Source organism: Triturus cristatus, chromosome 5_1, assembly GCF_964204655.1.
Source record: "Triturus cristatus chromosome 5_1, aTriCri1.1, whole genome shotgun sequence".
NCBI classification, from domain to species: Eukaryota; Metazoa; Chordata; class Amphibia; order Caudata; family Salamandridae; genus Triturus; species Triturus cristatus.
Genome location: NC_140587.1, coordinates 44269709 through 44287058, shown reverse-complemented (window position 1 = coordinate 44287058; position 17350 = coordinate 44269709). Strand labels below are relative to the sequence as shown.

At 46.1% G+C, this 17350-nt stretch overlaps 1 protein-coding gene across 1 annotated transcript in view; it reads left to right on the top strand.

The window, feature by feature from the left end:
• The window catches only part of LOC146830121 (cilia- and flagella-associated protein 20), a 46301-nt gene that overhangs the window by 16504 nt on the left and 12447 nt on the right, over window positions 1–17350 (top strand). Inside the window, exons 2-3 of the mRNA XM_085604345.1 lie at window positions 14054–14133; window positions 15351–15462. Coding sequence (XP_085460471.1) covers window positions 14054–14133; window positions 15351–15462 — 192 coding nt within the window. The remainder of the gene's footprint in view (window positions 1–14053; window positions 14134–15350; window positions 15463–17350) is intronic.

Genomic DNA, 17350 nt, shown 5'->3' with positions numbered 1-17350 from the left:
GGGTAAGCCAGAACTCTATTCCAGTCCAAGATTTCCCCGATCCAAAACTGGCTCCCACTGCCGTCGCAGCCTTGACAAAGGTTTGAGTCATCTCAGACAGTAAACTATAGAGCTACTTCACCAAGTGCTTCGCCGTACCCAGGGAGTGCAAAAATAACACAGACACAGACTTGAGGTCCTCAAACCCCAGTTACTCTTACAAACCCCAGTCCCTCGAGTCTTTCAGACATCATGCCCGTGCATACCCAGACACACAACTAGGGCCTACAGAGCCCAGCAGGTTAAGCCCTCGGGTCAGTATGTGCCATGGAACATACATACTTAAGGTTCTTAAACCCCAGTCCCTCACTGTTTCAGACCCCAGTCCCTCAGTCTTTCTGACATCAGGACTGTGCATGCCCAGTCACACACCTAGGGCTTTCAGAGCCCAGTTACACGCTGGTTCTGTACACAGGTCAGTGTGTGCCTAGGAACACTCCCACTTAAGGGCCTCAGACCCCAGTCACTCACTCTTTCAGACCAGTCTTTCAGACATCAGCACCGTACATGCCCAAACACACACCTAGGGCCTTCAGAATCCAGCCACTCTAGTTCACCCCTCAGGTCAGTGTGTGCCCAGGAAGACACACACTTAAGGTCCTCGGACCCCAGTCCCTTAGATCGCAGTCCCTCAGTCTTTCAGGCCCTTGTCCCTTAGTCTTTCTGCCCCCAGTCACTCACTCTTTCAAACCTCAGGACCGTGTGCGCCCAGACACACATCTAAGGACTTCGGAGCCCACTGACTCACCGGTTCAGCCCTCAGGTCAGTGCTTGCCTGGTCACGCTTGCCCAGGAGATTAGCAGCCTCTGCTGTGTCCAGGGCTCCAGTGTCCTGGGTACCATGGTGCTGACATAGTTACGGTGTGTGTTGCTGTTTACACGGACTACTGTTTAGCTTCGTCTGGCTGAGCCGTGCTCTGTAATCTTCCCAGTAATGCTTGATGGTGGCACAGTCAATTCTCACTTGAGCCTTTTCAGAAACCTTTCATTGATAAATTCATTAGGAAGGTTTGCGTAGTGCCACGTGCCATCTAATAACCGCTTCGGGGCACTTGTTCTGTTCTAAAAAAAGAGAAGTACAAAATGACTGGAGTCAGGATAACTGCTGAAGCGTTGTTTCTGAACAGTATTGTATGTCAGCTCCTAAGGGAAGGTGGTTCTGTGCCAGGCGCTACTCCCAGAGTAGACTGTTCCAAGCCCACTGTGAACGTCACTGGTGTTGGATCCAGCTGATTGCCAGGTGTTGCTGCTCCATGGTGGCCGGCCTCTCAGGGAAGCCGCTCTGTGGATGTTGGGTCATTGCCTGCTGTCACTGGGTGTTCGTGAGATAAGGCCAGCATCAGACATGACCTATGATGACTTGTACCATTTGTCCCTTTTCAAAAACACACAGCTGAATGAGGCATATGATGACTTGCGGGTTTAATGTTGCTACACACTTCAGGTCTTGTAAAACTGCATCTTTCTGATGTGTTGAAGCTGGAGTAAACGGGTGCCTTGCTTGTTTCCTGTTGTCCAAGACAGTATTGTTACTGATTTAATGACGTAGCAGGTCTGAAATCCAGCTGTCTATAATGTTTGTCTTCATTTTTGGTAAAACATAGTTACTTATTGGAGTAGATTCCGTCCTCTGTATTGCCACTTGGAGGCTCAGGCAGATGTAATGTGGGCTTGTGCTGTCTTCTCCTAGTGCTGACACTTGCTCTGCGTCTCATGGGTGTAAAGGTAGCTTCTGCTTCATGGCAACATCCCAAGGACAGGATCCTAGCAACAGCTTGTGTGGCAAGTCTACTTGACTGAGGAGCTGGTTCTCTAGTAGATGCCCTCTGAGAAGCATGCCCAGTTGCTAAGAGTGACACAATAAGTACACAAAACAATGATGGATGCAATACTTGAATTAATCTCAGCCACTCGTAATCTCTCGGGACCGCATCACAATCCATGGTTATTTTGCACACCTTGCCACCTCAGTTTGGCCCAGCCATATCCAAAATCAGTCATGACCCTGCTCCAATAGGAACAGTCCAGCCCGAACTGCCAGGCCAGGTCCTCTCTGAACCGGAACACAAGCAACCCAGGACCTGTTTCACCCTAGGTATGGGCTCATCAGCCACGTAGAGTTTAGTTCCAGTGACACAGTGTGCACGGGGCCCATGTCTGGGCATAACCGTCCCACTTAAGGGGACACAGTAATTACACAAAACAATGATGGATGGAATGCTTGAATTAATCTCAGACACCGGTAATCACACGGGAACCGCACCCCAATACGTCGTCATTTTGCACACCATGCCACCTCAGTTTGGACCCAGCCATTGGTCTTGATCCTGCTCCAATAGGAACAGTCCAGCTCAAACTGCCAAGCCATGCCCTCTCTGAACCGGAACACAAGCAACCCAGGACCGTTTTCACCCCAGTTATGGGCTCATCAGCCACTGGGATCAAGCCATACCTGGCTGAAGGGCCCATAATAAAGGCAAAACTAGTCCTGGGTTGCTTGTGTTTCGGTTCAGGGAGGACCTGGCTTGGCAGTTCGGGCTGGACTGTTCCCATGAGGCACAGGGTCAAGACTGATTTGCATATGGCTGTGTCCAAACTGAGGTGGTGTGGTGGGCGCAAAACAATGGATTGGGATTTGGCCAGAGTGATTGCCAGTGGGTGAGATCAGTTCAAGCATTCCATCCATCACCTTGTTTTTGTTCCAGTTGCTAGGAGTGACATGAAGAGCAGGCATTTCAACAACTTAGAAAATGTCCCCAGTGCTGCAGTGTGTAAACTATGTGTAACAGCTACGAGCACTTCAAGTTCCTTAAATGGGGACCGGTGACCTTGGGGTCAATCTTTCCTCAGCCACCGACCAAGAGTCCACTATTATAGGCCCAAAGAGTAAGGGATCTACTGCTTTGCGTGTGACTTTACTTTGTTCGCTCGTGCCTCTAAGTGGCTGTGCTACACATGCAGAGTAAGGGTGCAGGATCGGCTTCTGTTCCTGTCTGTGACTTTACTTTGTTCTCTTATGATTCCCAGTGGCTCTACTACACTTTTAGGGTGCTTCTCCGCTCTCTAGACCTTGGATCTAAATGTTTATCGAAGTATCACAGTTGTGGGGCGCTCTGCTGGCATACATTACAGGCACATCGCACATCTCCTGTATCCTTTTTGGCTTACTTTACAGACAACCCATCTTCTGTGAGAAGCACCGTCCAGTTTACTGGCAGCCACTGGTATCTTCCATTGCCAGGCTATGGCAGCTGCCCCTCGTCCTCGTCCATGGTCTGTTAATATCACAAAAGACAATCCTATTTCTCTGACCTGTACTGTAACCGCCTCTATTCAGTCGCCATTCCTTCATCATTGCCTGCTCATGGAACCACCAGCAGATTCAGAGGGAGAGCTATTTTTTTTTTATTTTTTATTTTTTTACCAATTTTATTGATTTTGAATTCTAACCACGGCTTGGAAGGCCGACATACAAAAAGAAAAAGACATAAGCAAACACCTGTACGCTCAGCCCCACCCCAGCCTCTACTCACATTCTAGCAGCAGGATGCACAACAATTCTAGGAACTAGATCACGTGTTCCACTCCCTCTCAATCCATTCTCATCCCATAAACATTAGAATTTCATAATTTGTTGCATAGAACATAGTTTCTAACTCAATGCCCCTGTAATCCGCCCACACCTGCCATATCTTGCCATGTTTCTGTGGACAGTCTCGAGCTTTGCACACCGCCACCCCCAAGCCCATACGGTGGTTCATCCCTTGTTATCCCACACTGCCAAGGACGGGGGCCGTGTTCTTCCACTCTCTCCCTATATCTCGTTTTGCTAGAATCCGACCCAGATAAGATAGTGACAGCTTGTATCTGTTACTGCCTAATGTTTCAGTGAGCGATATGGAGGAGAGTAAGTTTCATGTCCATTGGAACTGACCCGGTCATGACCCTGCCCAGGCAAGATGTCATCCTGCATCAGACCCGGTCCAATGCAGTGCAACCCCATACCGTGTTGTTTGAATGTTCCATCTCTATGGCAGAAAATACAATACAGTTTTCTTTTTTTTCAATTTAAAAAAAGAATATTCCATCCTCCGCGCTGCATCAAAGACATGCCAGGGAAGCAATCACCCCCCATCCACCATAGTCTGTGGCATGTGAAATCGACCCTGTGGAGGTATTTAAACTGGATCATCCCTAGTCTGGCCACAAAGGCCACTGACCTAGGTGCCCTCAGGGCCTCAATCTAATCCTCGTCCTCTAGATCCCCCACGTCTGCCTCCCTGCTTGTATTCTTGAAATCCACCCTTTATCTACCACTCCAGACCTAGAGCTCTAGGGGGACTCTGATGGTACCCTAATCCAGATAACCTAGATAACCACTTCAGTATGTACTTTAACTCCAGATGTTTGTGGAAGTACTCAGCGATGTTCTCATTCACGCTTCCGTAAGTTATGTGATACAGTATATATAGAGCGCACATAGTTTCTTGGTGCTGAGGGGCAATAGAGATCATACGGCCACCAACAGCTTGTTAGGTTATAACTAATGGGCTTAAGAGTTAGGGTTGGCCAACATAATACTCCCAGACCTGGAGCTCTAGGTGGACTCTGATGGTACCCTAATACCCCTGTCTGGACAACAGCTTCAGTGTGTACTATAATTCCAGATATTTCTGGAAGTACTCAGAGGTTCTAATGTGGTCTTTAGTAAGTTAGGGCTTGCTTATATACTTCTCCCAGACCTGGAGCTCTAGCTGGAACTCGGATGCTCCCACACCCCGGTCTAGATAACGGCCTCAATGTGTTCCTTGAATGAATGAGTGCTTGTTAACAACAGATGATGTCCTTAATTTAAATAGTTTATGCACATACTGTGTGATGTTTAAGGTCCGCATTTAGTAAGTGGGATCTTTGTATGATGTGTAGCTCAGACAGGAGTCTCCTGGTACCCCAGCCCCCGGTCTAGATACAGCTTCATAGTGGGCCTTAATTTTAGATATTGATGTGAATGCAGTGTGACATCTACAGTCAGCTCTGAGTAAGTGGAGGCTCTGTTTAGGCTCTGAAAGAACAAGGTTGTCAAATCAGGCAAAGAGTATCTTATACATGCACCTTGATACAGGTCAGACATGTCTTACACATGAGCCTTAATACAGATTTCCCACATATTACACATGCAGCTTGGCATATGCAATAAACGTGCATTGCAGGATTTTTCTTATTCACGTGGTGTGTTTTCAAAAGTCAGTGGCTGCAGTGTCATTGACTATTCTGTGTATTTCAGATTCAGAAAACTTTATTCGGCAAATTGCCATCAAAGTGCATAAAACATACCCATACAGTTGTAAAAACCAATATATAAATGACAATAAATATGTATTAAAATTCTAAACCAAACAAATGCTGTTGCAATGATCTGGGATTTGTTCTAGACTTCTACATATAAAAGATTTAAAAATAATAAGCTGAGATTATTGTATACTTAAGAATCCTTACTGCACACATTAGGACATGTTTCTCCTCCTAATACTCGTCATGGTCAGCAAAATTTGAGAATACTATACACTGATTTGAATCAGCCTTTAAAATTACCAAAGCGCCTCTATAGTCCCTGACCCCTATGTTCCAACAGAGTGGTAGAATCCATTTTCCCCTAATACATTGGAAAGTGTGGCAGAAGAGTAGAACATGTTCTAATGAATATTTCGAATTGATACAAAAAGGGCATTGTCTGTCACTTGGCCCAGGGTCACGCCCCCAACTCGCTGTAAAAGAAAGGCGTGGTATAGTGCCATGCTTGAATTGTAGATAGAGCTTCCTGGCAGTTACTGGTTCTATGTCATCCAGGAATCTCTCCGCTTCAAAACCCACTTTCGTCATTAAAAAGTTAGACGTCAAGGGACCTAGGCTAGACTGGGTATGCATTATGCTCTGCTTATGCTGCCAATACGCTCTCCTAAGGGGTCAGGCTGGCCGCCTCCTGAAATATTCCAAATTCTCTCCAGCCCAATCCTAGTGACAGTTGTTTTTATATGCCTGCTTCTGGCATAAGTAGATCCTCTGGTAAGCCTCACTGGTATACATGAAGCTCCGGCATAGTCCAGAGCATTCTCCAGTACAAGATTTGCCTTTAACTAGTCCTGTCAATGCTTCTTAGCCCTAGGTCCTACCACAGGGGCAGTAGTGGTGTACTAATGGGAAGACCAGTCAATTGATGTATGAAGCGGCTTTTGACTGCAACCATAGAGGTCACCTCCCTATGGCCCCATAGCTCTACGCCATACAAGGCAGTTCCTAGGACTTGACTGTTATGAATTTGCCGTGCCGTGGAGATTGGGCAAAATTCTGAACCTATATGCGTTTTCCCTGTCCCCCTAGATGTTTGCTCTAGTTTGAGTCTGCACTTTGAAATGTGAGTTTGCCAGTCAAAATACTCTGAAGGGTAACGCCCAAGTAAACAAAGATGTATACGCGCTCCAAGGGAGCTCCTCTCATTATGGGAGTAGAGTGGGTAGAGTGACTTGGGTTAAAGAGCATATATTTGGTTCTCTCACTATTAATGTCTAAGCCCCTTAACTTGTAAAAGAGGTTGAAACGGTTAAGGATTCTCTGTAACCCAATAGGTGATTTAGAAAGTAGTAGCGTATCATCCGCAAACATCAGGGCAGGAACCCTGATGTTTACAAGACGTGGGACGTCTGAGTCACCATGCTCCACAAAGGTAACCAGGTCATTAAAAAACAGCGATAATAAGGTGGGTGCAAGAATGCAGCCCTGCCTAACCCCTCTGTTATCTAGGAATGGATCTGCCATTTCCCTCTCACCCACATCTTACTAGTGCAAAGTTATTGCAGTGGAATCTCTTAATCATATCCAGTAGGTGACCTGGGACCCCAGTATCAGCCAAAATCTGCCAGAGGTTGGATTGAGAAATAAGATCAAATGCGGACCGTAGTTCTATGAAGACCATTTAGAGGCGCCCGCCCCTAATTGAACAGTCTTTTAGTACAGCAACTGAAGTCGAAATACCTGCTCAATTGTACTTGTGTGTTCTCTAAAGCCAACTAGTAATGGGGTCAATATCTCTGTGGCAGTCATCCAGTCTTGTAGTCTGCCCAAAATTACCCTGGCAAGGAGCTTTTAGGAACTATCAATGAGGCTTAAAGGCCGATAGATAGAGGTGAGGCCACGCAAGCCCTTTATAGGTCTCGCCTATGCAGCGCGCATGTGCTGCATAGGAGGTCCTTTAGCCGTCGCTAGCTAATTTTTTAAGCACACACTCGTGCTTGTGGCAGCATTCACCTTGCGCAAGCGAGCAGGGGCGTGCCACAAGCACGAGTGCAGTGCTTGAAAATGAGCAGATTGCGCACGCACGCACCACTCCCGGGCTCACCTCCTGCTCCCCCTCTCTCTCACGCGCATTCCTTGTTTCATATGCAGCTCCGTCCACACGCTTGTAATGGCCGTTCGGGCAGCCTGTCCTGCTTCAGCCCACCACCCTCGCAAAATGTGGAATTCTGCTGCATTCTCAACTCACCCTATCTCTCAAAGCTGGTCCCCCCCTAGGTCGGCAGGGAGGTGTGCCTTCGATGCCCCACCACTCCTGCTGGGGTAAAGGCGAAAGATGCACCTAGCCAGTCTTATTGTTTTCGGCTTCCCAATACTGAGAGGATGTTGCTGACATCGGTGTAATGCCTCCCCCCTGCCCACTCCCTCCCTCTGCCATGTTCGTAGGCGATTACATGCGATAGCAACAGTTCTCATTTGCTTCGAGCTGGTCACGAACACCCGGCACACCTTTCCTGCCACCATGCCTAAAAATGCGAGCTTTGGCTTGGTTCCGTGTATTTGCATTTCTGCCATTCCCTGCCGTCTTCCTGTTAAGTGATCGAGCATCGCTCTGCCGTGAGTGTCTCCCGTCGAAAAGCAACCATCTGGGCGCCTTCTACGCCAAAGACTGTCACAAACAGGGACTCCAGTCACACATGTAAACACTCCTGCAGGCTGAGGAAGGAGACAGCGGCTGAACAAAATATGTATTTGGGAGCACTGGGATTTAATGACCAGGTGCATTAATTAAAGCAAACATGTAAACCAGCATCCGTCAAGGAAACCAAAGCGCTACCCCAACAGCTTTTTAGCGGCCATTGCCCATTACTGGTAAATGTACTCCACTGCGATATGTACGTGACACTTCACTTTCATAAGTATTGTATCATTATTAGAAGGGCTGTTAACATCCTGTGCACAAGGTAAAGATACTGTAGCTATCGCAATACACAAATTAAATAGCGGTTCATTTAAGTATGACTGCATTATACTGTCATTAAAAGACTAAACGTACCTTATAACAAGCGTTATTTAAATCCGCTAATGGAAACATTTATGTGAATACAAATCGTGGTCCGAAAGAAAACCAAAACAATTTGGACTTGCTGCTACATTCCAACCATCCACACACAAAGTTAAACATGTCATTTTAAACATTATAGAACTATACCCAACCTTTATTTTCTATTGAAACGTGGCAGATACTGAGAACGTTTTGCTCAGTTTAACTGTGCAGCCAAACCGCTCAATTTATTTCACAGTGTATAATTAGCAGCTTAATGTGATTTCGAAAATACTTTCCATTCAATTAAACGAGTTTGTGATTTGTTATGCAAGAACCGTGGCAAAATAACAGAGAAAACCATTAATAGTAAAGTGTGTGTTTCAAATCTAGATGTAAAGAATATTCAGATATTTTCAAATTTTCTATACCACTGTTTTGACAGCCTCGGAAGAAAGGGACTTGCGCGACGTTACGATGCGTTTTTCTTTTCCAAAATACTTCCAAAAGTGGACATAGGGGCATGGCTATTTAGAAAATGTGTTTTCTCTGCGGAGTGGAACTGCTGTAGAGTTAATGCGTCTCAACACAAGACCACACTGAAGATTGGCTACAGCAGCAAACGAAAAGATTTCACACAACAGAACACTACATCCAAGCTTATAAACATTACTTAACTCAGTCGGGCGGTACAACTTGTACTACAAGGTGTATTTGTATTAATTTAATAAAGCCAGTGTTTAAATAAAATAAAAGGCCGTATAGTGGAGGTGGAAGGAGGTAAAAAAAAAAAAATTAGGAGCATCTAAGCCAACACAACACAAGTAAAAACTATAACAGTGTAGTCAATACGCCAAACTTAGCATTTTAAAATAAAAAACAATAATGGCACATTGTACCAATCGTAGAAAAGAGTGGAATGGTACCTAGTCCACCCAGAAAGTTGTACTTGATAGCGCAATACATGTGTCCTCTTACATAGCTTGTAGATTATTGCTAAATTGAAAAAGATTTGCTCTACCCCTGTATTATGAATCAAAGCTCATTGTAGAGGGGAGCCTACGTATATGCGCCAGCATCACATTTGAGGAGACGCTCCACACGTCCAGGCCCAGTGCTTGGGACGAGTGCCAAAAGGACTGCATGTCCGTCATATGCTGGGATGGGAGTGGGTGCTAGCTAGAGTGCAAGAGGAGCAGTTCTTAAATGTGCCCCAGGACGACTCACTCAACAGGTCTCATAAATCTTACTGGACACTTCAGTGCTGGCAACTACTTTCTTAAACGTGTATAGTTGAGAGCAGCTTGCATGACATTTCTTCTAGAGCCTCCACTCAGTCTCCCGTCATGCCTCAGTGTTAGCGTGACCGGCTGGGCCCCTTGTTTGTGCCATACGTAGCTTCACGTATTATAATGCACTGGTGAGCTCTTGTCTCAGGAAGGCCCCAGTGTTGGTAGCTGCTCTCTAGGTCTCTTCTCAGTGCTGGTGAAATTCGTTATCTGCTCAACGTTCGTTAGACATTTTGAAAGTCTGTTTTACTTAGCTAGAGAATCTCACTACCCTACATTTAACTGACACTTCAGCTCAGAATAAGCTTCAGTAGATCCCCTTCCTGGACCTTCCTTCGTTGTCAGGCTCCTAGCTGCTGTTTCGATGGTCGTGCCTTTCTGTAGCCGTGAGGCGTCCTCCTTGACTAGCTTAAAGAGAGTGATGCTCCCGTGCCAGTGTAAGCGAGACTGCCTCCACGGTTTTGCCTTTCATTAAGTTAAAGCCATTGCTTTGCTATACAATACCATTAGCAAAGCAAGCTTTAACTTAATCAAAGGCGAGACCTATTGCATTTTCAATGCTTTTTAATAAGTCGTTCAGTTATACATCATATCATCTTAATTATAGATAACCAAACAAAAATGCATACACTACTCTAAAACATAGCTTAGACAAATTAGCAAAGCCAATAGCTCTGGCTAAACACTTATAAGGTCCCAAAGGCGAGACCTATTGACTATGCCAATGCTTGTTAAAGATGGGAACAAGTTCTGCCCAGGTTGGTGGAATGGGCACCCCCTTCATTATGGCACTAAAAATTAAGGCAAAATAGGCACCAAACACCAATCCTGTCCAAAAAGAGGGCCCCGGCACCCTGGTGCTTTATGCAGAACAATTTTACATATATATTGTCTAATTTCCTCAAGGCTAAAGCCCACCTCCCCCGTTAGGTCCTGTGTTACTGTTGATACATGAGTTACTTAATTCCTGCACCAGGGCTTCACTCTGTTCAGCAGTAGAGTATCGTTTTGAAAAGTGAGCAACCGAATCAGACATCGGAATAAAATTTTCGACGGGACAGAAACCTTCAAGTCTGCCTGTAGAGACAATGTTTCAAAAAGAGCGATGGTCACCACTTCTTGCCGTGGCCAAAAAGCCCTCCCATTTCCTGAGCTCCCGCTCTCTCTGCTTGCTGATCGGCATCTTTGTGCGCCCTCCATGGTACTTGTAACACTGGTCTATCCTGCTGTTTAATCTCATCCGTAAGGGCCAAGCTAGCTCTGCTGCTGTTGTAGCAGGTGGGTGGAGTACAGTTTTTAGCTGACCTTGTAATTTCCACATAGAAACAATCTCCAAGTCTCACAAACAACGGATTTTAAGGGTACTAATGTTGGTCAGGACCTCCCCCCTTCTCCAATGGCAGTTCTAGTAGTGGCATCAACCCCCCCCCCCCCCCCCCCCCATACAATCGGCAACTAATCTATTTAGTTCTTCAACTGATTCCTTCGATTGAGACAAAGCGCGCCATTTGTCCCTGTGCCTATTAGTGGTCATGGTTAACATTCTATCAAAGGGCTCATCATGAGTAGCCAGAGCAGCGGGGATCAGTGATCTCATTGCAAGGGCTAGAGCATTGTGGTCGCTGTCTTGCCAGGGTACAATGACCATATCAATTAATTTCAGCCAAAGCCGTACACCAACCAAAAAATAATCTGAGGCTTGTGCTCTGCAGGAGATTAAGCATATGGTTCCCTCCATATCAGATTTAGATCTGCCATCGCAGGCCCTGGTTCAGCGTGAATGCGTTGAGTTGTCTAGCCAGTGAGGACCATTTTTTACAGGGGGGATCGCTAACTCCGGAGTGGACCATAGGAGATCTTCCTCAGTTGTGTGGTGGTCCATACTAGCATCAAGTGGTTCAAATTGACAATTGAGGTCACCTCCCACGATTTCTAAAACCTCAGCAGGGGGTACTGCTAGGTGCAGGGACAACACCTCAGTTACCTCTGCTTTGTTGCCTACAGATCTACAATAAACATTATGGATTTTACAAACACTATTATGCGAGAGACCCATGCTTACGCCCATCAAGTCATGTGAGCCTAACTTGTTTTCCTTGATCCTACATAATATGGTGGTTTTAGTCCAAATTGTGATACTACCCGATGGTCTACCTTTTTCCCGAAGTAGCAGCTTCTCGAGAGTGTGTGGTTAATCCTACCCGACACAAAGCTGTAAACGACCAGGTTTCTTGGAAAAGACAGACATCATAGGTGTCAATAAAAGCGCACCACTTTGGGCAGACCAACATTGTCTTTAGTCCTGTCACATTCCAGGAAATCAACTTGTAAGACGTGACTGAACTCTCCCTTAACAAGCACCCACCCTCCTGGGCAGAGTGACAAAAAGAATCAGACCCTACAGCCTGATGAAGTCAATCTGCCAGGGCTTCAAAGTGGTTTGATGTCGGGATACCTGGGGAACCGATAGCACCTGTTTTTATGGAACTACGAGGGGTAGGTACTGATGTCTTGGGAACCCCTAACTGGCCCCAGTTACCTTCTTGCCGGACGCATAGGTCCTGCTTGTAAAAGTAACTTAAAGATAGCAGTGTAATATTACTCTTGCCTTTTTGGTGACTTGGGTGCCCATAGAGTAAACTGCACTAGCAGGGGCAATCTGAAATTCACAATCCCCTTGCCGAAACAACCACTTATGGGCAGGATACGGGGGGCAGAGTTATCACCGGCTGGAGGGCCACTTGGACACCTCTCCAATCACTCGTTCTGTTTTCGGAGTAGTAAAGTGATGTATATCTCAGTGTGTTCTTCTGTGATTCACCCTGTAAGTATTAATCTTCCTCAAAGCGTGCTGCTAAGAGAACCTACCTATTGTACATTGATGGGAAAGCTTTCATGAAGCTGGCTGTTCAACACATGCTTCTGTCAACCTTGCATAAAATGTTTGAGACTTTTCTGTGTCTCGAGTAGTTGGAGTTTGCTGCAGCCTCTGGTTAGTGATGTGGGTCTGTGGTGGCATTGTGAACCACTTCTCATCTCCTGAAAGCTTTCTTGGGCAGCTCTCATGCAGTGACTGTGTGCGCTGATGCATATGCATTGTGGACTACACTTGACTAATACTTCTTAGCTGGACTGGTGAGATATCCTCTTGCCTAATTAGAAATTATGTCCATAGGCCTCTGACTAGTTAGGGAATATTCCACTGCAATTTCTGTTATGAAAAATTTCCCTCCTCCACCCCCTTCAGTGTCCCATGCTTTGGCTCAGTCGGGTATGACAGCGTTCTTGTCAGGTGTTGGGCCCTCTTGGCTATCTGAGTGTTGTGAATGCAGTGCTGGCTGTTAAGGTAGGATGGACCTCTCGGTGCTCTGGGAAGACTGACACCCTGGCTCATTAGGGCAGCTATACTCTTGCATGGTTGAGGAGAGTACAACTTTCATTTGCCTAGATACTGAAATGACCATACACCTCCCATCCCAGGGCTGTGGCAGCTTGCCTCTCAATCCTGGCGGGATGGAGAATATACACTCCCCTGTGGCTGATGCTGTCCTTCCAAACAGCTGGAGAACATAGGGGGATTGTGTCTTTGACTTCTCAAGGGAGTATGGGATGGTGGTTCTTGGTAGTCCTGGCTAGTCATGAGATCCCACCACATAGCCAACTAATAGATAATTATTTCTCCATTTAGTTGCACCACATATCTTTTTAACCAATACCCTGAGCCGCCAATAATAAATCTTCCAATGGTAAGGACTCTCAGCGGTATTTTTTAATTATCACCACATCACACTTTTGCACTACACCAGCTCCGCTGTAGTCAGGCGTCGCAGCACAACCGGGAGGCATTCGGCCGCCCGGTTGGGGCCCCGATGATGAAGCATGACACCAACCAGGTTGGTGTGTGAGGGGTCTTTTAACCCACTTGGTGGGTTCCCAAACATTTGCTTCATTTGACCGTACCATACTACACTGGGCGTGTCCTCCTTTGACAAAGCTAGTCATGAGATGTGGCATGTCCTTGCTGCTCATGGGTTGTCCTTTCCGTACAGCTGTAGGAAAGGGTTTGACTGTCATTGCTTGACTGGCTTTTGGACCCAATTCCTCCTTAAGCAGACTCCAGCTCCATACGATCCATACGTCTGAACAGTCCTCAGGAAGTGTTGATAGTGGGGATGATGAGAAATTCATGAACATCAAGAGTGGGACTTGCGACCTCCTCTCGTTTCTACCCTCCCATTTATTTTACATCTAAGTCTTTCCATGAGTATTTTGCCAACAGCCAACCAGTTATATTCTGCCCAAAAGGTTCTCCAGATCTCTGCTGGAAGCCCAGCCGACGTGTTTAGCTCAATGGAAGCATGTTTTATCTCGCTCCTTATTCTCTCACCCACAGGTCAGAAATGGTCACATAAAACGGATTACAGACAATGACATCCAATCTCTGGTGCTGGAGGTGGAAGGAACCAATGTTAGGTAAGAGATGCTGCATGGTTCTGTGTGAGAACAGACAAAACATACATACTTCATACCCCCAGCAAGACGTCGAAAGGCATTTATGGACAGGTAACAAGCTACTCCATGGGGGAGTAGTTGGGTGCAAGGATGTAGCGTTTGTAGTGCAGCTTATATGGGAAGTGATTGGATGCCATGCATGACTGACAAGTGTGGTGCTCTTATCAGAGTCTTTGGTGGAGGTTGGAAAACAGTAAGAGGCGGAGCACGAGCAGTTTATAGAATTCAGCTGTTAGAAGTAACATGACCACTATCCATTTGTTTATTTTTATTTCTGTGTGTAAATGTTGAAAACCGACAGCACACATGGTGCTTATCGGTTGGGGAAGAATTTGAATGCTCAGGTGGATTGCCTATAACAATGTCTGGGCTGTCGGGGCTACTAAGGAGCTTGAAATAGTCAGCGGTTGTAAGCAGCTGGGAGTTGTGTGTAATTTTGGTGTATTGTTAAAATAGTGACATTTGTTTGAGTTTACAGTTTGTGGAATGACCAGATTATCAACACATTGGAAATGTTAGGAGTTTAATGTATCTTACCTGCAAGAATCTGTGTAGCACAGTTAGTCAGCTCTGTATTTAATGATTTGCCTAAAAATGTACAGACATGTAGGTTCTTGCGTCTGCAGGTCCAGCGTACCCAGTTGTGCTTGGTGACAGAATCCGTGGCCATGTAAACACAACACACAACTGCAGCTCTCGTTCATGGTCAGTTTTCCCATTGGGTATGACTGATATAACAAACCTGCGGTGGGAGCAATGAGGGTCCTAGGCGGGTAATGCTCAGTCTTCAAAAATAGATTATAGTCAACCTTATGGAGTACACAGTACATACCTTGCTTCCTGTGACTGTCTTGGGGTTGTCCTCTTAGCTTACCATACACTATGGCTTGTCATTGGCCTTGCACTCTTTGTAATGAGTAGGAACATTGAGCCTGCCTTTGCTTTGTATGAACAGGAATCTTCACTTTGTCCATCCAGCTTATTTTATTCAATTGCCAACTTCCTCTCTCTACAAATATAGTTCATTCATGGGTCACGCAGAGTTACTGGGTATTTCTTTGAAGGGTCCTTTCAGCCATGTGACTGTAGTAGTTGGTCTGGATTGTTGATTTCCCTGATTTTCTAGAGGCGTTCTTGCAGAGCAGCTCAAGATGACAATCCTGTGTTGTGTTTTTTAGTACCACGTACATCACGTGTCCGGCCGATCCAAAGAAGACACTGGGCATTAAACTCCCCTTCCTCGTGATGATCATCAAGAACCTCAAGAAATACTTCACGTTTGAGGTGCAGGTAAGGGTAGTGCCCTCCGTTCTCTTTTAGTATGCATTATGTTGAATTTGAGTGGGTGCATTATTGTCTTGGTTGCATCTCTCTTGCAGCGATTCTTTGTATCATAGCACCCACTTAGTCGAACACCGTTCAAGTACACTGAACCTGGCAAGATTGGATGAGTTGGTGAGGGCTTGTGTTATCTGTCAGCGTGTATACGAACAGCTGAAAACTGTCTTGTTCACCGGTATGCCTTTCAGACCAGTCTGATCTCATACTAACACTGGTTTAGTAGTTCATTAACACTTGCTGCTAGAGCACACGATTGGTGTTTAAAGAAGGTGTGCAGTTCCTATGTGATTGGGGGGGGGAGGGGTTGGGAGGAAAAGGGGGTGAATGGGAAAGACAGGTCTTTCTTCGCGATGCCCTTACACACCCCGAGAGGTGTCATGCTTCTTCATAGGGCTGTGCCCCTCGTCAGGCCGGCGCTGCAATGCCTGACGGGCTCCCGAAACCGGGGCTCTTTGTCGGGGATCTTTTGAAGAGGAAGCCGTTGGGTGCGTGTGGGGGCAGGGTAGTGCACAGTGAGATAAAATAAAATGGGTACAGAGCAGTCGTCTACAGTCAAGTTTTAATGAAAATGTAGCTCTAGCCTAGATAAAAACAAGAGTGGGCCCCTGTGAGGGAGATAATGTTCCTAAGGAGCAGTCTAAGTGTGTAAGGTCGACATGTTTCGTGCCTATACTTGCTCCTATCGGGTCAATTGGCACTTCTTCAGGACCATAGTAAAGAACAGTGGATGCGTGCACTACCGCCTGGTATTCAATTAATGTAAGTGAATTACCAGGGGCCCTGGAGCTTGGTTAGGATCACGGCAAGTTGCTTCTCTGAACCTATCACCGGAGTAACGACGTGCTCCGGCCACTCCCGTCGGCCTGTAACGTTTTTACTAGGGGTCTATCAATTCCCCAGTTAACGTCAACTAGGGTCTCCACCGCCCCTGGTAAGACCTATTCAGTCTTATTTCTGTATCCCGAATTGACAGGACGCGTCTGCTCTGAACAGTGAAGCAAGCCATCCTATGACATTTCCCCAGTTTTGAGATGCCACCGAGCTTCCCCCGCCGCAGCGCAGGTTGAGAGGTTGTGTCGTATGTAGCGCCAGTTCATGTTCACTACACTGCATCAAGGATGTTTCCCCCCAGGTCACTGGCTAGGCCAGTTACGGGCAGAGCAACATACCCCACAGTTGATTCGTACCCGGCCATGGGTACGCCTCATACCATGGCTCTGCGCTAATTAGTTTCTCACACCACATACTAAGTATGGTGGACACACAATGGGGGTGTACAGTTCTCATTGAAGTTGAAAGTTGGTTTTGATAAAATGAAAAACGAAACCTTGCAAGGTAATTGATTGTGTGCTTCTTGCTGTTATCATTGCCACTATCTACCTGACTCACCAGCTTTACCGTACTATCCAACGGCCGGTAGATATAAGTTGTTGGCGACATGCTGTGAGCTTGCCTTACTCCTGCTTAACAAATGTTCCTTGCCTATTGCGCTGCTTGTTGTTGCTGCCGGCCAGGTGACATGGTTGTAGGCAAGAAGCTGTGTATGCTTTGCACTTGGTCAATAAAGGTTTTTAAAAAAAAAAAAAAAAAAAAAAAAAAAAAAGCAAGCCATCCTAAACCAGTTATCCTTTATCTTACTTAAAAGAGCTGTGTATTAGACTAATGCACCATTATTTGATCATATGTGCCCTTATTACAAATAGGCAGCACTTTTCCTGTTTGTGCCACTGCACACCTTTCAATAGGTGCACCGTGCGCAAGCAGGGAAAATGTACCCTATTACATAGAGTGCGCTGCCCTCGGGGCAGCCACAAACTCATGCTGACCTCGGAGCAGC